Below are 22,302 nucleotides of genomic sequence, written 5' to 3' on the forward strand. Positions count from 1 at the left end.
CTTGACTATTGACTTTTTCCTAAATGTTATAAAATTATGAATATGTGGGAATGACGTTAGTGATCATTCTCTTACTTCCACGTGGAGCTTTCTTAACAAAGCAATGTTCAAATATGTACAACACCCAATAGAATTCAAGGGTAAAGATCAAAATAATTTTAATTTTATTATTTATTAATAAAATTATTAATTCTTCAAAACTTACTAATTTAAGACACAAATTGTCCAACCTTTTCTGAAACTGATTATTAGTCGAATGATATTATATCAGAGCGGATCCTCTGTAGTACCATTTTCTTGAAGTTTTATATAGTAATTTTTATGTAGTTTTCATTAGGTCACTTTGAAAATAGATTACACCCAAATCCTTTAGTTTTCGGTGCATAGATCATATTAGGTATTAAAAAAAAGTAATCTAAATATTTTTTAAATTAAAATAAGAGATTTTAAAAATAAACAATCACTGAACTCCTAAATTTAAACGATATGATTTTAGTGTTTTGCTGACGTTGCAATACTTCAATCGTCTTAAGTTTCTCTTGAAAAAAATTTACCACATAGTATTTGTTTCCAATTTATATTGGATTATATTAGGTATAAGAAAAAGGTGAGAAGCTAAGACATAGATTGTCCACTGATTGTAAAAAGTTTTGAAGAATCTAAAATTTTAAATTGTTTTTAGTAAATTTATATATATATAAAAAAAGGATTTGTTTTTAAATAATAAATAACACAATTAACTTTGTTTTGTTATATATATATATATATATTGGAGAGCGTTCAGAGGTTCTAAAGAGAGTCAAACATTTTTCAAAACATAGGTTAGAAGTTTGGAATGGGCTGATTTTTTGTGAGGATGATCTCTATGATGAAAAGATCATCCTCATGAAAAATCAGCTAATTCCGAAACTTGTAACCCTAATTTACAAGTTGAAGAATCGTGGATCGTCCGATTTTTGTAAATCACTTTTGATAGACTTAGAAGTTTCAAAACAGACTGATTTTTAATAAGGATGATCTGCTCGTCATAAAGGCCATCCTCACAAAAAATCAGCCCATTCCGAAACTTCTAGCCCATGTTTTGAAAAATGTTTGGCACTTTTTAGGGCCTCCGAACGCCACCCATATATATATATATATAGGGTCCCGTTCGGCACCCTAAGTTTTACCACACACTTTAACAAACGCGTTTTGTCCTACATGGGTTAGAAGTTTCGGAATGAGCTGATTTTTGGTGAGGATGATCTCTATGGTGAGGAGATCATTCTCACTAAAAATCAGCTCATTCCAAAATTTCTAACCCCATCAAAAATGATTTACAAAAAATGGACGGTCCACGATTTTTCAACTTGTAAACATAGGGTTAAACATTTCAGAATGGGCTGATTTTTGGGGAGGATGATCTTCTAATCATAGAGATCATCCTCACCAAAAATCAGCCCATTCCAAAACTTCTAATCCATGTAGGACAAAAAACGTTTGTTAAAGTGTGTGGTAAAACTTAGGGTGCTGAACATTTCCCATATATATAAGTTTTACCACACACTTTAACAAACGTTTTTTGTCCTACATGGGTTAGAAGTTTTGGAATGGGCTGATTTTTGGTGAGGATGATCTCTATGATTAGAAGATCATCCTCCCCAAAAATCAGCCCATTCCGAAATGTTTAGCCCTATGTTTACACGTTGAAAAATTGTGGACCGTCCATTTTTAGTAAACCATTTTTGATGGGGTTAGAAGTTTTGGAATGAGCTGATTTTTGGTGAGGATGATCTCCTCACCATAGAGATCATCCTCACCAAAAATCAGCTCATTCCGAAACTTCTAACCCATGTAAGACAAAACGCGTTTGTTAAAGTGTGTGGTAAAACTTAGGGTGCCGAACGGGACCATATATATATATATATATATATATATATATATATATATATATATATATATATATAACAAAACAATGTTGGTTGAGAATCTTAAGATGATAATGTTGGCTGAGAAAACTTGTCCTATATGGCTTAAAAGTTTTGGATTGGATTAATTTTTTTATGAGGATGATATCTATGTTGAGGAAATCATCTTCACAAAAAATCATCCCAATCTGAAACTTATAAGCTCATAAAAAGTGGTTTACAAATTTTCGATAAAAAATTGACGATTCACAATTCTAAAATAATTTTTATGGGGTTCGAAGTTTCAGATTGGGCTGGTTTTTGGTTAGGAAGATTTCCTCACCATAGATATTATCATCACAAAAAATCAGTTCAATCCGAAATTTCTAAACTACATAAGACAAAAGTTTTGGATCTGTTTTGTCATCCTAAGATTGTCAGCTGAACGCTTCCCTCTATATATATAGGGTCAGGTTCGATAACCAACGTTAGGGAGCCAACACATTTGTCCTATGTGGCTTAAAAGTTTTGGATTAAGTTGAATCTTAAACTTTTAAATCCTTCAAAACTAATTTAGAATTGTGTATCGTCGATTTTTTACTGAAAATTTGTAAATCACTTCTGATGGAATTAGAAATTTTAGATTTGGCCGATTTTTGACGAGAATGATCTCCTCACCAAAGAGATCATCATCGTCAAAAATCAGCTCAATGTGAAACTTTTAAGCTACATTGGATAAACTTGTTGGCTCCCTAACATCGGTTGCCGAACACCACCTATATATATGGATGGGGTTCTGTTAACTCATGAAATATGACATAGGATCTTGACCATATAAACACAAAATTCAATTATTGAGATTTTTTGCATATCTCAAGAATAATTTTTAAGCATTGGATTTTGTGTTTACACGATCAAGATCTTTAGTCATATTCCTTTATATATATAAGGGAATACTAACATCTAAGACCTTATGGAAATGTGTATAAATCTGAACCGAACCAACATAGGTTGGTTCTACTAAATAAGAATAAAAACCGAACGGAAATGCTAATAGAATTGAACAACCCAAACCAAACTAAGGTTGATTTGGTTTGATTTCATGGGTTACCAATATCCTATAAACTTTCTTTTTTTGCTAGGCTCGTATAAACTTAGTTGGAAATGATATAGTTTTAATAAACAATAAATAATAAATATAAAATTTCATCTAGTAGATCATTAATTTATTCATTAAAAACATCATTAATTTATTCATAAAAAAGTCATTAATCTATATCCTAACTCTTAAAATAATTCATAACAAATGAATATATTTATTTATTTATGACATAAGGTTTAGTTCTATACATGTCTTGAACTAAGAACCGAACCAAATTGACCAGTTCTCCATTTTCTAAACCTAGAATCAAACCGCAACTTGTTCCAAACCAGCCCAAAGCTCAATGTTCTCGATTTGAACCGAACCAAGTTGCATCCCTAATTTAGACTTTAGAGTTTAGACACATCCTTCAAAGTTTTAGTGAATGTTTGAGATACACCCCCCACCCCCTTTTTCTATCCTATACTTCGATCATCTTTGTAGATTCATTTAAAATGACTTAAATGCCCTTATTTTCAATTGGTAACCAAAAATTTTTGTATTTCTTCTCAAAACTACTCGTCTTCAAACTCCATGGTAATTTAATTTTAATCTATCTAACCTTATCTTCAATCCATTGTTGTGAATGTCACCTTAATCCCTTGTAGAAAATCCTAGATTTTTTCTATCCAATTTCTTAAACCATTTTAATGTGATCCTAATTTCTCTCCTTCAAACTTACGGTGATTAATGATCAATGCCAGTTTGTTGAAATCAATACCTTTGAATAGTAGAATTGTCGAATAAAAGTCTCCAATGTCAAATGCATGTTGTTGATGATATACCGTCTTTGAAATCTATTTTACTAAGATGTGTCGTGACGTGTAAGCTCTCAAAAAAATAATGATATATACAAATGTATAAAAGAGGACCAAATAGTTCTATACAATTTAATTTAGGCCTTATAAACCGATATGAACTTGATCATGCAGGATTCAAAGATTCAAAATAAATAGGGAATTTAATTATATAGATTCAGAGGCTCTTTTGAATTAAAGGAACTTTGATCCATGGGGTTCAAAGGCTTAGCTTTGGGTTACCCATAAGCCTTGAAGTTTTTTTTAGTGGATCATGGGCTTGGGCCACAATGTTTTTCAATGAGTCTTACATGTTTGAGCTAGTTGATAGTCCCATTAGAATACAGGTTGGCAATGAAATGGGTTAAAAAGGAATTACCTTTTAGGCTTAAGAGCTAAGCCCATTTCTTCCCTTGTTTAATTGGGCTTCCATAACTAAGGCGGGAAGTTTTTGGGCTGGTTCAACCTGTAAATAGACGATCTGGCCCAGGATACTCATTTCATTATGTGGCCCAGCAAGACCATTGGACAGGCCAGACTCACTAAGATTTTAAGGCCCAGTTAGGACCTACCCATTTAAGGCTAGCTGAAACAGGCCTGGCCGACCCCTACCCACAAGTAGTGGTGTACAAAATTGACCGAAACCTGAACCAAAAATCGGACCAAAACCAGACTGAACCGAAGTAAAACCCGAAAAATTCGGGTTCGATATCAGTTTTAACAAAATCCGATCCGGATCCAAAAATTTGGTTCAATTCGGGTGGACCCGAATGTACATAACTACCCACATGGCAGGAAGCCAGTTTCTCTCTTCATCTCCCCCCAAGTAGATTCCCCTCCCTTGATTGAAGCACCGAGTGCGTAACTCGGTCTGAGAAATTCAACTCGTCTTCGTCAATCCTCTCTGTTACTTCACTGTTTCAGAGCTCTCTAATGGCTTCTTCAACGTTCCCACTCCCCTTTCGCCTCCATCATCTCAACCCATCTCCTACAAAACCCAAAACCCTGACCAGGTTCATGGTTCAACCATCTTCGACACCACACGCGAGTCTCTCTGACCCATTCGTCCTTCAACTTGCTGAAACCCTAGAAGACTCAACTTCAACCCTCTCTTCAACACCACCAATTCAGAAACTCAGAGACACCTCTTCTGAATCTCTCCTCTCCATGTCTTGGCCTTCTCGAAAAGACGAACCTTTTCGATTCACCGACACTTCTTTCATTAAAAACTCTCAAATTCAACCCGTTTCAACCTCACCCATTTCAGAATTTGATCTTTCAGGTATCTCCTCTGATACCCAATTCCCCAATTTGGTTATCTTTGATGGTCACATTGTCCATTCTGTCTCACAAATCGATGAATTTCCTGATGGTGTTTACATTGGGAGCATTTCGAACATATCTTCAGAGGAAATTATGAAAAGGGTACTTGAATTTATCTCCAATTTTCATGATGGAGACTTGTTCTGGTCTCTTAATGGGATTGGTGCTCCTGATGTTACTGTTGTATTCGTTCCGTCTGGTTGTCGGGTTGAGAATCCGCTTCATTTGAGGTTTTATTCTAGTGAAAGCAGGGATAATGGGTCGAACTATCTGCCTATATCGAATCCGAGAGTGTTGGTTATGGTAGAGAAGGGAGGGGAGATTGGGATAATTGAGGAGTATTTGGGTGGAGATGGGGATAAGTGTTATTGGGCAAATTCGGTTATGGAGGTGATGATTGGAGAAGGAGGGAAGGTTAACCATTCTTACATACAACAGCAAGCCACGAATGCAACCCATATCAAGTGGACTTTTGTTCAACAGGTGAATTGTTATTTTTGACCCAAATTTCTTTTAAGGCAAAATATTGAATTAAGTAATAAAAACTATTTCTTTCAAGTATAGATAGCATATTGTAGTAGTTATTACTTAGTTTGTACAACAATGTGGCTAGAATACTGATACAATATCTTTATTAACAAATTTGGTTTAGGAAACAATTTTCACCATAACCCAGTTTCATTTACATGGATTTAAGAAATGGGTACTTGCTCAAAGTTCCTTTTGTCAAAGGAGAATGGGTTGCTATTGAATTCTCCACTCTAACATTAAGTTCTGGTTTATGGGTCAAATTTTGATGAGCTGATTCAATAGATATGGATTGAACATATCATGTATCTTTATCTAAAGATATCTAGCTAAGTATGTCTCTTTCTTGGAATAAAATATTATTTGATTTGAAGTGCCAACTCAGCTAAGTGGTAAGACGTGTGGATTATTGTTGCCATGTCCTTGGTTCAAACCTTGAACCCAACTTCATTTGCTAACCACTAACTTTATACCTATCCAAAAATAAAAATAAAAAGTTATTTGAGAAGTTTGTAGAAAAAAGAAACCAGTTATACAAAGTAGGCCGAGAAAATCTGCTTACAAACAACAAAGCAGAAATAAAGAATAACTAGGAAATGACAGCATTTTAAAGATACAGAATGATTCAACTTATTTAGAGTTGCATTAGTGTTTGTGAGAATTGGAGCAGTACCTTGAGTATAGACTTCCTATACTTAGCATCTTATACTAGAGAAATAGGTCCAGACGGATAGGACTTAGGAGAAATAGAAGCATATGCAAGCTATTATCATTTTTCTAGGAGCGATGGAAGCTTTTTAATTTTTTTGCTAGGCAAGCGAGATCAGTAGTCAATAATTAGCGTTTTATCATATACAATGTTATTAGAATTTAGGAGATAAATTTAATTATCTTCATGGAGAATTTAGGTGGTTAAGGTTATGGGAGGATGTTTGTTATTGGAAAGTAGCCCGTTGCACCACATATGAACCACTTACTCCGTTCATATTGCTTGTAATTCTTCTTAAATGAGAGCTTATTATCCAAGTCACTGATATTTATGAATCTAATTCAACTTTTAACATCTTTATTCACCATATTTTATAGGAATCATCCAGTACGTACGAGCTCGTCGAGATAAGCACCGGTGGAAAATTGAGCAGACACAATCTTCATGTTCAACAAGTGGGCCCAGACACAGTAACAGAATTATCAACATTTCACTTATGTATACGTGATCAAATACAAGACCTTCATAGCAGATTAATCTTGGACCATCCTAGAGGTTTTTCCCGACAGCTTCATAAGTGCATTGTGGCCCATTCATTAGGACAAGCTGTGTTTGATGGAAACGTCAAGGTCAACAGGTATCTTCTTTTTCATTTCTGAATAATTTAATTGTAATTCAATTCCTAACATGAGATTCTAATTTTAAGTTAAATGGATATCTAATACTTTAATAATTCTTATTGTTGGGCTCATTGATCATGAAAAAAAAAAAAACAGATTAAAACAAGCAATCTTTATACAACAGACTTTGCCCCTTATTAGTTCTCCTTCAACTTTTGAATTATCTGTAATGTTTAAAGATCCAAACCCATTCCCTCTGTTTCATCCTTTAAAACTTCACAAATCTTCTAGAGCCTATATTTCCTTTCTTACATAGGGCTTATCCATGTATAATCATACACAGCGCAAGACTTTTTTACCTTTTATTTAAATATTTGTTTCATTTAGTAACAATATCGACCTAGACCTTGTCAATTACTAATAACCTATCTACCTAATGAGTTCCCATACCTTGTAATACAGCATTTGTGATTTGCCAGTCCAACTAGTAGATGTACTATTAATCTAAACCAACTAATTCATGGGCCACCTTTTGGAGGAGCGATGTCAAATTAATACCAAATTTTGCTTCTAGCAGTTGGTTTAGTTGCTTGAGTTTGGACATTTTTTATATTATTATGGGGAATGGGCGGCCACAAAAGTGGTCAATTACTGGATGACTACGGCTATCTGATCAGTGCAATCCATCCGTGGGATACGGTGCAATGAAGGGGTGTTATGAAGTGAGTAGTCTAGATTTTTTTTTGATAAGAGAACCAGAAATATATTAAAAAGGCGGTCGAGATAACCAACCATAAATACAAAGAGAAACAAAGAAAAAGAAAAGCAAACAAAAACTAACGGGAGCAAAGGATGTCACCCACTTAAAAACAAACTCCTCAAAGAAAACCCCTTTGAAAGCAACATCCATCTTACACCAGTAACACAACAGCCCTAAAATAAACAGAAGCATGTCATGGTGATCCCTCTCTCTCTCCGAGAAGATTCTTCTGTTTTTTTCCAACCAAATGCCCCAGCACGTAGCAAAAGGGAGCAAGACCAAAGCCTTTTTTTTCCTACCAGTGAAACAAGATGAACTCCAGCTCAAAAAGAGGGATAAACAGCAATTTGGGTAGACCCAACTGACATTGAATAACTGCAAAATGTGGACCCAACTCACATTGAGTAGTCTAGATTATTGACACTTGTACCCATTACCCAATACCCATTTGATTGGTACTATCCACCTATATAAAGGGTAGAACATTCTTCTCTGATTCTTTCTCATTTTCTAGCTCAAGCTCAATTCCATGTTTGTAAATGTGCTATTATTTGATTACCTATTCTCGTACTGTTTATAACCCTATGCCCTTGTTCTACAGATTTGCGCAACAGACGGATGCTGGGCAACTAACAAGGAGCCTACTCCTTGAGCCTCGCGCAACTGTGAATGTGAAACCCAATCTCCAAATCATTGCTGATGATGTCAAGTGCTCCCATGGAGCTGCAATAAGCGGCGACCTTGAAGAGGATCAACTCTTCTACTTTCTTGCACGTGGCATTGACCCAGGGACGGCGAGGAACGCTCTCGTCTTCTCGTTTGGAGCACAGGTGATTGAACTGTTGCCTTATGATTCCCTTCGAAAGAAGGTGAAGAGCTACATCAAAGGAATACTGAAGCCCACCCCCTAGTGAGTGGTGCTAGGTTGTTTTATATTTCTATTTTCGTTTACTTATTTGTTATTTCTATTATAAGAATGCAAGCTGTTACTCCAAATTTTTTTGAGTTAATCTTATTTTGGGTGGCGATTATATGCAAGAAAAGAAATATCATAGTCAATTAAAAATTGGAATGCATGTATTTTTTCATTTTTCTCATCTCATTTGGGTCTCAAGCTCCGTATGGTTAAGACACTTATTCCAAACTTAAAACTGTATTACAAAATCTTGCATTGTCTGTTCTTGTTTCTATGCAATAGTTGTACTTTTTAAAGAAAAATGATCAAATAAACTTTTCTTGCATTGTTTTCTGCATAATTTCCATTGTCACAATGGTAAAATAATGGTCGAACCCTTAAACATCCCTCATGTTGATGCTGGGCAGCTTTGATCTAACTGGCAACGACAATGTTGCAAAGTGCCATCCAATTGAACTCTGGTGATTTATAATCGGCCAATAAACAACATCTCTTATTACCAACAAATTCATATCTAAGCCATGAGACAAGTTATAATTATGGTACGTAAACATTGTAGCGAAAATTGTGTAAAATGCAAGAGTGGACCCATCAGTCAATGTATCACACATAGGAGATCATGCTTCATACAAAATGTTGGGGTTCGCATCATGAATCTTATTTCTTCGTTCAACCTATATATTTATCAGTTAAGGACATATTAACAATAATAATAAAGAAAACCTTCCCCCACTGTTTACCTAGTGGAAAGGTGTCAACCTACATCCACTGTAGTATTTGCACCCAAGCTGGAGTATTAATTTTCCAGATGGGTTTTAGAATTTAAGTATTAAAATTTGAAGTTGGTGCCTTGGTTTTTTGGTTGAAATTAAGGCCCAATACCCTTACTTGACCGAAATGCTCTCCATTTTTCTTCAACATGGACCTATGGTTTTCCTTGATTGAAATTGATTTTATGTCTTGCTGTAGTAACTCAACATAATTTTGACAGGTTTATTATTATTCTTGAGCCCAGTTTTTAGCTATTAGACATATTCGTGTTTCCCATTCTCTTAAATCCAAGACCACACTTTGGCTTTGAAATACGAAGCCCATCCCAAGATATTAGGTGCATACTCGTCGACTTTTTTGTCTTTCTGTTCAATCAAATTACCAGAACACACAGAAACACCTTCCACTGGACCACCTTGATGTTGTGCTACACTCCCCGGTGAGGGTATGCACTCCGACGAAGCCATCTTTTCAATATTGGAATGAGCCTATAACTTTAAATAAATGGGCTGATAAGCTTTGATATTTACAATATCAAAACCAACCGAAAAAACTGCTGTGGCATTCTATTTCACCCTTATAAGAACCATAATGAAAATACATATACAATTCTATGTTCTAGAATGGAAGCTTAATGAAGAAAACTATATTAGCTGTGTTATTTCCTTCTGTTTGGGGACTTCACGTGTGATCTCTAAAGAGATTTGTTTGGCGGCCAAGCCGAAGTGGCAACCCAAAATTTTGATATGTCCTTATCTCTCCTCCCAGTCCAGCTGTCACAATCACCATACCCCATGCTGTTGCATGGATGCTTTGATTCCGACTGCTATTACTTCCATCAAACCACCTCAAAGACGAAGAAATAGAGTTGCCCGAAGCAGAACTATAAGGTGAATCTCCATACTTACAAGATGCAGAAGCGGAAGCAAATGAGTTGCTGCCACCGATCCCCGAATCTAAATGCCATGTGTTAGCAAGCTCTGCTGAGAAGCTAGTGTTTTTAGGATGGTAGGGTGAATTTCTTCTACTGCTGTCGCTCATGAGAATTTCTTCAAAAGTAAGTATCCCGGGAGAGGGGGGTGGTAGTGGGTTACGGCGTTTTGAGTGCCTCTTTGATCTTAAAAACAACAATGGTGGTTCATACTTGATACTACCAGGCCATGGGATTGCAACTGACACATCTCTACATTGGAAGTGTTCATGAGATCGAGTGGTTATCAAACCTTTGCTTTTTCCCTCACCTACATTGCGGATCTCATCACGCTTCCATACGTATACTTGAGAATCCTCACTTGCACATACAACATATTTTCCGTCAGCAGTGAATGATGCCGAAATTTGGCTGCTTGTGTTCCGAAATCCTGCAACCAACAGAATTCCTAACAATTAGCAAACACCTTCATTATTGCCAAGATATAATACAACAACAAAGCCTTATCCCACAGATTTGGGGTCGGCTAAACGAATCCTATTTGTCCAATTCCACTCTGTTCAGAGCCAATTATTCTATTATCGAAATTTGAAAGTATGTTCATATTTGCTTTCACCATCTCCATCCACGTTCTTCTGGATCTTCCTCACACACATTTAGCACCTTCAACTTGAATATTTCTTCTAATTGGGATTGTAATTGGCCTTCGTTGAACGTGCTATAACTATCTCAGGTGACTTTCTCTTAGTTTATTGCCTACTGGAACTACTCCCACATTTTCCGAAATGCTTTCATTTCTAATTTTATCTTTCCTAATCTTTCCACTTATGCATCTTAACATTTTCATCTCTACTACCCTCATCCCCATCATCAAGATATGAAAATATCAGTACTGGCTACTTCTTAACCAACCCAAATGTGAACATTCCTTCAACAATAGCAGTATCATTTAGTTCTTGATATCGGGTGAAGATATTATAGTTAGTCTACTTTTAGTCCTAATGACATTAAATGTACATGTCGAGTTGATGCAGATGGATGCGACAATAGTCATTAGAACCTATTTCCCTTCACAATTCCTGCATTTCTTGCTTGTTTCTAAATTGATATAAAAAAAACAGTTTTGAATGTTGTGACTGAGGCGCTTTCCAGGATCATAGGTACCTTAGATTTTCTCTATACGATGCATTATTAACAGTACCTCTGAATTTGTGAATGACATCAGAACCATCAAAGATCCGTATCCGAGAATCAGCGGAGGTGATCAACACCTCAGATGGGTTCCCTGGGGCAAACTGTTTCAAAAACACGTTAGTCAGTTTTAGTGTAATGCAGTGTTCACATTGTCACAGATAGAGAAGCTTTCATTAGTTTGACATAGAAATCTTCGAGAAAGTATTATCTTCTTCAAGGGATTTGGGGGCCAAGAAACAAATAGGATACCTGGAAGCCTGTAATCTTTTTTGCATGGGACTTCTTTTTGTTCTGAACATCTATCCGACCTTTCTGATGTAGCTTGAAGTCTGGATGAGTAAAAATAAAAATAGATATCATGTATCTATGAGATCCATAATTTACATATTATGGGTGTCGGCCAATGTTCTCAAGTAGCATATGATATGTTGTGCGTGTATGCAATTGCATAGCAAATAAGTTCTGTTTATTTAAATGGAAATTAAAAAAAATTGAAAATATTTACAATTACTCTAAAAATATATACTCTTGCACTCTTTTATTACCAATTTGATTATAGTTTGTTATATTTGCAATGTTTAACATGTAAGAATGCATAAACTCAAAATAAGAGTAGAAGAGTAGAAGAAATAGTTTAGAGTGATGTTGGAATAGAAAGGTGGAAATAGGATAGAATAATGACTTTTTGACGCCCCCATCACAGAAGCATACATCATTTGCCTCAGGATACGCAGACCCGTAAATCTTTTTCTTGTGTATCCTGAGGCAAATGATCTACGGTTCTGTGATGGGGGTGTATGTCAGAGGGGGCATTATCATGACCCAATAGGATATTTATGGAAGAAGATAGGTTAAAAATGACTGATTTTTATTCTATTTTTTTTTTTTTTTTTTTTGGGGGGGGTGGGGAGAATACTACTGAGACATAAGAAGTGTATAACAATTAGGATTTCACAAAGATTTTAAAAGACTGAGAGGAAGACCCAAAAGATCATGGATTGACGTGTGAGAGCAAATCTAACGAAAAAAGTAGTGAGAGCAGATATGAGCACACTTGTAATAACGAAAGACATGGCTTTAGATAGAATTGAATGGAGCAACAGATGATAGAGGAATATTATGGCATGGAATGTAAAAATTGAAGAACTTTAACCTTGATTTTTGAAGATTTTATACCTGATGTGTTGTACAGACGGCAACCCCCTTTATGTGAACCAATTAAGGCACCCTTCAATGACAAAAACAAATCCAACACCAAATTGATTCAGATCAAATTCACATTCAAAACTCAAATTAAGTGCTTGTAAACTTGTTAAGTCCACTCAAGTACTCTTAACAGCTTAACCAAATACTGGGAACTCTTAAATTCAGAAAAAAAAAAAAAAAAATTAAAAACTCAAATTAAGTACTTCAGCTTGTTTCAAGTTGAATCGGATTGAACCAACGAGGATTCGAGCCTGAGTCAACAAGAACTCATTGAAGTACTCAAACTGAGATTTCAAGTGAAAACAGGATTGTAAAACCAACATCACTGAACTTTGCCATCAGGAGTGTAACAAGCTGCAGTAACCATTTCATGAAGATCAGTCCAATCAACAACTTGTCGATTGGGTATACTCCATATGCGAACCTTGGCATCAAGTGAACCACTGATGAAATATCTATCGTCAACTGGGTTGAACTGTATACAAGTTACTGCACACCCAATCCCAAAAAAAAAGCAAACAACAAAAAAAGTATATTAGACACAAATAATTACCACATTATTATCAAAGCTGTAATGGTAAGGTCACTCACCATAATCATTATGTGCAAATAATTTCAAACAACTCTTGCTTTCCATGTCCCATAGTCTCACAGTTTTGTCCATCGATGAGGAAAGAAGTTTCTGCAAATCTATCAAAATTGATTACTAGACTTTTGTGCAGAAAATAAATGTCAAATTCAAGGTTAGGTAATAGATTATATACATAAATTGGCGCTTTAGCGCTTTTTCCATATATGTTATGGTCTCTCCAAATATTTAAAAATGGTCTGTTAGGTTTTGGCATTACTGTTGGACTACTATAAAATCGTTACAACTGTTGTGTTTATAGACTTGAAATTTTGCATTCTAATTAAAATCTTCATAAATTGTTAAATCTTCTTGTGTTCGATTGTGTTTTCTTTTAAATTTTATCACTTGTGTGATTTTTGATCTATAATACGCACACAAGAATTTGCGTGGTTCAAGGATGTGTCTACATCCATGGATCCGAACAAAAACAATCATTATTTTTTCTCAAGTTTTACAGTCCTAGAAATCTCTATTTAAAAAACTGGAGTTGCTAAAACATGTTTTCTCCCAAAAATTAAGAAAATATTACATAATTGCCATCTTTCCCAAAAGAAATTTGGATAGGGGCTCCACCCCTGCACCCTTAGGAGGTGAAGGTGTTACCCCCTAAACTCTGGGTAGCACAACAAAATACATCTCATACACAACAAGGGTTTGTGTTTATAAGTAAAATAAAAAAAATTTAAAAAGAAGCCGGACCTGAGATTTGGACCAAGAGAGGTCTAAAACATCATCCAAGTGACCTTGGAAAGAGCACACCGGTTTTTCCGAGAGTGAAAAAATGGTCTCCGGCATGACGACATAGTCAGAGATTGAGCTACCCTTTCTAAAACTAGAAGAAACCTTTAAACCCCTTCTCTTCCTCTCCGAAGGGAGTGATTGAGCCTCCGAAAGAGGAGGTCGATCATGGCAATTGTTTACCATGGGATGAAGTGGTGTCAAGTTCAAGTCATCTAGTGATCTAGACGATAAAAGACCACAGTTTACTACTTCCCACACATGAATTATTCGATCTTCACCCGCACTAGCAAGATATCGAGCGTCGAAGCTGAATTTAATGGTCCAAATTGAGCCTTGATGAGCTTGAATTTCTTGACACATGTAGAGACCAGTAAGTTCTTTGCATGACGTCCCATGCTGACGAACCTTCGTCCACCCCGACGAAGAATTCTTTTTTGATCTCTCCTCCATTAACGATGGATGATCTCGCTCTTTATCTCCAATGAACCCATTTATTGAATTTTTCACACCCTTTATGTTCTTCAACCATCCAACTCCCCTTCTCTTACTTGATCTAAAGCTCTTGCTAAAAGGAGCATTCGAAATTGACTTCCTATCGTTACCTATCATGCTTTCATCGGGAACTTCAGCCACGTTTTCTCGACGCATTAGTTCCTTAACAATGGGTGAATATCCCACACATTTCTCAAATTCTTCCATAGTGAGTTGCTTTCCCGTCTGAAGATCCTTAAGTCGGTTCCACATTCCGTCTTCGTTAAATTCATTAACGATGAACTCCTTACCGGTATCTAAATTCTTTATCAAAAAGAAGGCCCCACCATCACCATTCATCGATGATGACAACAACATCGGACTATTTACAACATCCGTGGACCCAATTTCGTTTTCTGTCATAAATGGTTTAATGGAATTAGTGTGTAATCGAGAACTTTGATCTCCCATTGATGAAGGAGATGAAGAAGATCGTGTAAGGTGGTTTCTTGAGGCGACACTAATAAATTGTTCCCTTCTATGTTTGTCATCTTGGAGACTTGTTGCTACGCTACCTTGTGATTTTGATCGAACGATCGTACTTGGACGTGATGGGTCTTGCTTTAATTTATCAGTATGGGCCGAGGTTGATACCACCACGAATGACGGCAATGGACATGACCCACCTTTCCTTGAAGCAGCTCGTTTGAATTCCATACTTGCTCGTCTAAGGAGCTCTTTGTCGTTGAACAAACCCATTCCTTGGAGAAGGCGTTTGCGCCGTTCTTTGATGGACCCAGGCTCGGCCATCCAAATGTTGTAGTCCTCGGGCGTGGAATTCGATGAGGCCATTGCAACCGTAGCAATGCTACGGAATTCCTCGGGGGGTGTGGAGAGGGCAGAGGTGAAGGACACACGGGTGTCGTCATAGTTTTCATCATTGTCGGATCCCGATGAGGCAATGTTGAGGGTGGTGATGGTGGATATTCGATCACGAGACTCGAAGAATTCGTTGTCGTCTTCTCCTAATCCGTCCCATTGCATCATCAATATCCTCCTGTGTTCCATCTATACATATTTGTGTAGAATTCAGAGAGGACAAGAGGAAGTTTTGGAAGAGAAGGAAAAGGCGGGAAAATAACGGTTTGGTTTTTTAGTGGTTGGAAACAATGCAAAGTTAGCTCGATTGTAGGGTTAAAATGAATGAGAGACGTTGTTGGGTTAAAAAGAAACGGTCAAAGCTCACATCAGGATATCTAATTATTAAATTTAAATATTGATTTAGTTTATGCTGTCAATGGGGATGTAGCTCACATGGTAGAGCGCTCGCTTTGCATGCGAGAGGTACGGGGTTCGATACCCCGCATCTCCATTATCTTTTTATTTTTTGTAAAATTACATGACTACCCTTCTATTAAGAAAATTAAAAAGCTTACACCCCTGCAGAATTCAAATTCCCCACAAAAGATAAAAAACTAACAAGTGTTCATTTGTTCGGTTAAGTTTCTTAGTAAAATCATTCCACACACAAAGTTTGGTCCTTGATTTTAAGCTAAAATCCTATAAAACCAATTCAAAAGAATACTGAATTAAAGAATCAAAACAACATAAGGGGTTAGCTCAATGGGAATTTCGGATCGATAAGTGGTTGATACCTGTCCGTAGGTCATGAGTTTGATACTCAGTATGAGCATTAAATCCTCAGGGGCCATCCCCTCACTTACATGTTGTGTGTGACGTGTGGGCGTTACACATACTCTAGAGCTAGTCCTTGAACAAGACCATAGTCTATGTGTTGGACAAAACCCAGATAGAAGTATGATTCCTATCCATAGGGATACCCGTTTATTTATTTATTTTTTAAAGAATCAAAGCACATAATAGAAAACATTCCCGCTCTAAACCTTTTAAGTGTGGAAAAAAAATGAAGCACCAAAGAAAAGAGAATTGCACACAAACATAAGGATTTATGTGATTTGATAATGTGTAAGAGTTTGTTTTTATTTTTTTAAGACAGTCAAGGTGAGAGAGAGTGAGAGAGAGAGAGAGTCCCCATAAATTAGATACAAGCATAAAAAAATGAGGTAACATTCTAGAATTGCAGCGCGGCCACTTGCATCCTCAATCATTAACCTATTTTCTTGACTGTTTCTCTCTTGAACTCACTAAAATCATTAAGCAAGCTTTCATTCACCTTATGCTTCATATTCTCCACGAATCTTTTCAACACCTGTTATGTTCAGCAAATGTTAGATCCTTCATTAATCAATAGTAGGATTAGAACTAATCATGAATTAGTCGTGCATGATCTAACCGATTCCAAAGCGCCTCTAAGAACATCTTCGGGCACCAAAACAAGCATGGAAGGAAGAACGAGGCTTATGTTCATCTCAAATTCTCCTTTAAGCCAACTTCGAACACCATTTCTATAAGGATACAACACCCCTCGTACTCTAAGCTTAAAATGAGATGGCTTGATAATACTATCTAGACCTTTGAGCTCCCATCTTGTCTGCAAAATTAGAGTTTGATGGTTAAGAAGCCAAGGAAAAAAAAATTTATGTGTTTAATTTATGGGTGTTTTACTAACCGGTAGAGTATTTTGCTAAAATTATTAGTTTAGTCATGTTTTCTAAAATATTCATCAAATGGAGCATACACCCATTTTTGTTTTTGTTTATTTTTACCAAAATGGGCATTTAATTGGATATTAAACTGAATCTAACTATATACCCTTTTTCAAATTCATACAAATGATTACAGTTTTTTTCCAAATAGGATGCCAAATCTATTCTCATACCTTTAATCTCAACCTGAAATTAATCCTAAACCCTAAGGATAGTTATAATTTTTTCATAACTTTGCAACGTTAACAAAAAAATAAAATAATTGATCTTTTGTTTGAGGTTCACAAGAAGACTTAAAAAGAAAAATCATGAATGTGACAATGTAACGAATACACATTTTGGTAAAACTATACAAATACCAACATGGTTATATGACTTTTGATAAATATTTTTAAAAATATGACTGGACCTGTAATTCTTGGCCTTAGTACACGACCGTATAGGTAGTTTCCCCTTAATAATTTATTAAACTATTCTAACCTCAAACGACATATAAGGCTCTTCATCCGATGCACAATTGGGATAGATAAGAAACATAGGTTTTATAATAACCATCCGAGTGTTGATGGAGATGGCTAAGACCACGCCTCAGGAAGCAGAGGTCTTGAGCTTGAATCCTCCCTTAAGAATTTATCTCAGAAATTACCAAGGCATGTGAGGTAGGGGCAGAGTTAGGATTTTGCTCATGTGGGGCAATCAACAGTAGAAAAAAAAATTGTGGGGACTATTAAGAGTGAAATAAATAGTTGTGGTGGGCAACTAAGAGTGGAAAACAAATTTATGGGGACAATAGTGGTAAATTTCTTTATCCGCCACTAAAATTTGTCGCAATAGCACATTAATCTATAGAATTTGAAAACCCTTGTAAGGGCAAGTGCTCCCACTCTAAATCTGCCCGTGTGTGAGGGGGAGGGGACTGTATGTGCCTTGAGGATTAGTTGGGCTCCCTAGGGGCTAGGAGGATTGGATACCTTAGTTCCAAAATAAAAATAAAAAATGGTTACTAGTTTCCTAAGGATCAATACTGGCCTTCTAGGATTTCATTCTTTGAGAGCCTTTGATAAATTTGGGGATCCAACTCAAAACTTATTGACAATGAGTAGAGAGACCTAGGAAATTATGAGAAGAGAGAACGCAATGAGTGTCCCATGTGGGATTAAACTCAACACGCCCTTGCATGTGTAGGCCAGAATGGGCCAAAACAAGTGTAGATATAAATTGAGTGACGTGGAGGAGAGAAAGACCCGCTCTAATAGTCCAACTCAAAACCAATTGGGAGGCCCGGGAGCTTTATAAGTATATAGACAAAGCAATGAGTGTCCAATGTCGAACTAAACACAACCACCTTAGACATCATTTGATGTTAATGTTTTCTTAGTTTATTTTTGGAAGACTTACAACATCGAGCTCGAGGACCCTTGTGGTGTCGAGGGGAACTCCAATTGGGTAATCTTTCCCTTGTGATTTGCATCTCAACCTCATGTTAACAACTGGCCAAGCAGTTAGGAAAAGTAGCTGTACGGGCTGCATCTGTATTCTCCACTCTTCCTGCATCAATTTGCTATCCTCATAAAACAAGAGTTTGCTCGTTTAAGCTGCAAAATTATGCAATATTCAAAACTATCTTTCTTCTTGAGATTCTTTGAAGTCTCACAAGATGCTTTAGCGTTTGAACTTGAACCCACTGTTTAAGTGGGCTGACATGTTTTTAGTCTCTAAAAGAATAATTATTTAAGCATCCCCCTTTATTTTGCCAAAGCTCTTGCATTAGCCAACATGTTTTAAATTAGTGTAATGATTTTCTAACTTAACTCTCACAAAATAACTAAAAAACTCAATGATGTGGCATGTGCAAGAATCGTAGATTGTTTTCCCTCGAATACACAACTGCACATCCCCGTAAACATTGCAGTTGAGTATCCCGAGGGAAAAAAATATACGGTTCTTGCACATGTCACATGAGTGAGTTTTTGAGTTATTCTGTCACATTGAATAAGAAAATCAGCATTCCTTAATATAAGTAGGTGGAAAGAGACATGCGATGATATTTTAGTACCAATCCAAGGGTGGAGCAAGGATTTTGTCTACATGGGCGAAAGTAAGACCCATAAAAGTTTTAACAAAAATATTGTGGGGGAATAGTGGCGATATTTTTTTTTCACCTCTATTATCAGTCACAATAGCCTACATATCCTTACGAAAATATAAAAATCTCATTGCCCCCAATTTAAATCTGTCATTTTACCAAATCCCATCCATTGACATTCCTAGATGGGTCCAATATGCCATCGGTTTCAAAGTGTCATCTTCAACATCTTGGATTAAATTTGTTTCTTCATCTTCAAACTTAAGATGATAGAATTTTGGGTAGAAAAATGAAGGGATTTCTACAAGAGGTTAAGAAAAATGGATCCGAGACTAGGTTGAATATATTAAAAAAGAGTGATGTTAAATGCACGTTGTTTTTGGCCAATGCCCCTAACGCCCTTTTCTTTTTCTTGCTCATAGTGAAAAAAAGCAAATTTTCTGATTTGATCACATTGTAGCATTCAAATATATGATCCGATGTGGTGGAGCCGTAGAGGATAAAATTATATGAACTTAAAATTTTTTTTTTGTTATTTTTCACCTTTCAATTTTATTTTTAAATTTGAATGCTCAGTGGCCGTCCATTTTCAACACCTTAGATCAAGCTCTAAAAAAAATATTTTTTTAATTTCTTCTTTTTTCAATATGAATATTTTCATGATTTGAAATCTTAAAAAATAAATATGTGAGCAGCGGGCAAGAGAGAGAAACATGTCAGACTGTGAGCTAACATGTCATAGGGTGTTACGATTGGCCAAAAATGACCTACATTTAGCATTTCTGATTAGAAAATGCTGGAATAACACAAACAGAGATACAAAAGTGACAAAAATGATGTGATGGCGTGCACATAATCGTATATGCTTTTTTTTACTTGTATCTCACGGAAAAGCATCTATGGTAATGTGTGCTTCACCACGAGTTTTTGTCACCTTTGTGTCTTCTTTTGTGTCACCCAACACGACTTTGTTTGATTGGAAAATAATTGAATTTGAAGATGAGAGCATTTATGTCATTTTATTTAGAATTAGGTGTTGTTTGTTAAACTGAAAAAATAAAAATAAAAAAAAATAAGTATTGAATAGCATTAAACACTAAATTTAAGTACTGAAAAAGTTATTTGTTTAGATGCTAAATCACGTTTGTTACACATTACTAAAACTGGTAAATTGTCTTTTTTACCATTATAATCATATTATACATTGTTTGCTGTTTCAAATGCCTATTTCTTATCAAACATAATAAAATATATTATTTCTTATAAAATTAAAATACAATTTATTTTTAAATAATAAGTAATACAAAATATTTCAATTTATAAATAATAATTTTTATTTCTAAAAACCCACAAATTTCAAATTAAAAAAAACTTAATTTTGGACGAATAATTTTCAATGGAAATGAGGGATATGTAATTATAAAAGTACCTTATGAATTAATAAGGGCAACCAATACCATAGTCAAATTATTTTGTTTTATATGAGTTAAAGTTTTTAGAATGAGCAAATTTTTTGTGACGATGATCTTCAAATTGTAGAGATCATCCTCACAAAAATTCAACTCATTCCAAAACTTTTAACTCATATAAGACAAAATAATTTAACCATAGTGTGAATTTATGAATTTGTGGGGGTGCGTATATACTTATCTCTAGGATATAAGATGTAATATCCTTTTAAGTATAAGGGCATATTCAGGACGGAGCTAGTAAGGAGCTGGTGGGGGCAATTGCCTTCATAGAACTTTGAGACACCCCTATATTTTCAACTAATTACAAGCCTCATTTGTCCCCACTCCCTCACCTCTCCCCCATTTGCCCCCACACCCTCACCTCCCTCCAAATTTTACCCCCCCCCCCCCCCTTTAATTTTTGTTGTTGATGACATTGCCTCTTGATGAGCCTTCTAATATATTAATTGGAAATTACCTAAATATTATTTTCTTCAACTTCTAACTAAAAACCTCTGAATTTCTCCTTAAAACCATTCATCTTCCAATTCTTCAACTATACAACTAACCATAATTTGCCACCACTACAAGAAAATCCTAGCTCCACCCCTGGGCATATTTGTCCGTACCCAAAAAAATGGAATGCATACTTGTTCATGCCAAAAAAGTGAAATACTTGCCGTTTCAGCACTTTTTTTTCAACATCAAAATAGTGTGACTTTTTTTCAGCAGTAAACGCTAAAAATATGGAGTAAATAAATGCGCTATAATTTGAACTAAAGGAAGTAAAGGGAGCATATAATTTGACCTCATTTAATCTCTGGCTTGTTCGTTTTTCTGGAAAAATTGCTTCGAGGACTCGTGGACGATCATTGAGATATAAATCGAAGGAAGCCTGCGAGTATGAAAAATTCAGATGAAAATACAATACACACACACACACGCGCGAAGAGGTGTACAGTTGTGGGACAGTGGGAGTAGTGTGGTGGTAGTATAGTAGTAGTAGTAGTAGTACCGCTGGGGACTCATAGAGGGGCCAATCAGTGGTAATTCTTGAAGAGAAGTTTGATTTATTCATCTCATTTTTTATCAACGGCTGTGATTTGGAGCCTGTAGATGCATGACTTGTCCAATTGGGTTCCACTCCCACCACCTTCACTTTCTTCACTTTCCCTCTTCTAACATGCGCACCTGTACTCCGCGCATTATATAGAAACAATCACAATTTATGTACTGTAAATTCCTAACGAACGCACCCTACTATGTGCACCATTTATTAAGAGTACCTGAAAGAAGAAATCGATGTTGGCCAGGAACAAAAGCGCCTACTATCTCGCCCATTTTTCTTCACTTGTTCTACTCTGAGATAGAGGCCGAGAGAAAGAGAGAGAGCATAATATTATAGGTTCTTAGTCTTGCCTACGTGGCATCAGCTCCCAAATCTCAATCCCAATTCCAAATATAGTTTTCTTTTATTTATATATATATATATATATATATATATATATATATT

General features: G+C 35.9%; 3 protein-coding genes and 1 non-coding gene across 6 annotated transcripts; 2 read left to right on the plus strand and 2 right to left on the minus strand.

Annotated features, from left to right (window-relative positions):
* The first annotated feature begins 4,627 nt into the window (after positions 1–4,627).
* ABCI7 (non-intrinsic ABC protein 6) lies at positions 4,628–8,811 on the plus strand. Its single transcript, XM_086453789.1, has 3 exons — positions 4,628–5,630; positions 6,762–7,021; positions 8,366–8,811. The coding sequence occupies exons 1-3, from the start codon at positions 4,758–4,760 to the stop codon at positions 8,673–8,675; spliced, it is 1,443 nt and encodes a 480-aa protein (XP_086309915.1). The 5' UTR covers positions 4,628–4,757; the 3' UTR covers positions 8,676–8,811.
* A 1,321-nt stretch (positions 8,812–10,132) lies between these two features.
* LOC147394736 (uncharacterized) lies at positions 10,133–15,780 on the minus strand. The gene is made up of 7 exons (XM_086453327.1): positions 14,113–15,780; positions 13,374–13,464; positions 13,114–13,271; positions 12,753–12,804; positions 11,826–11,905; positions 11,584–11,677; positions 10,133–10,812 (listed from the first exon to the last, which is right to left on the minus strand). Exons 1-7 carry the CDS (start codon positions 15,691–15,693, stop codon positions 10,133–10,135), a joined length of 2,736 nt encoding a protein of 911 aa, XP_086309453.1. The 5' UTR covers positions 15,694–15,780.
* Positions 15,781–15,924: 144 nt separating this feature from the next.
* On the plus strand, positions 15,925–15,997 carry TRNAA-UGC (transfer RNA alanine (anticodon UGC)). The gene has a single exon. It is a non-coding gene; the product is annotated as a tRNA-Ala (tRNA).
* Positions 15,998–16,579: 582 nt separating this feature from the next.
* LOC147394738 (uncharacterized) lies at positions 16,580–22,224 on the minus strand. 3 transcript variants are annotated; one of them, XM_086454025.1, is made up of 6 exons: positions 22,075–22,199; positions 21,805–21,988; positions 21,598–21,684; positions 18,651–18,800; positions 16,940–17,137; positions 16,584–16,855 (listed from the first exon to the last, which is right to left on the minus strand). In XM_086454025.1, exons 1-6 carry the CDS (start codon positions 22,128–22,130, stop codon positions 16,754–16,756), a joined length of 777 nt encoding a protein of 258 aa, XP_086310151.1. In that variant the 5' UTR covers positions 22,131–22,199; the 3' UTR covers positions 16,584–16,753. The 3 variants fall into 3 exon arrangements, with proteins under 3 accessions (XP_086310153.1, XP_086310151.1, XP_086310152.1); XM_086454026.1 differs by having other exon boundaries at positions 16,585–16,855; positions 21,805–21,980; positions 22,076–22,224; XM_086454027.1 differs by lacking the exon at positions 18,651–18,800 and having other exon boundaries at positions 16,580–16,855; positions 22,075–22,209.
* Between the last annotated feature and the right edge of the window lie 78 nt (positions 22,225–22,302).

Source organism: Akebia trifoliata, chromosome 9 (genome assembly GCF_017979445.1).
Source record: "Akebia trifoliata isolate Shusen 1 chromosome 9, ASM1797944v1, whole genome shotgun sequence".
Lineage (NCBI taxonomy): Eukaryota > Viridiplantae > Streptophyta > Magnoliopsida > Ranunculales > Lardizabalaceae > Akebia > Akebia trifoliata.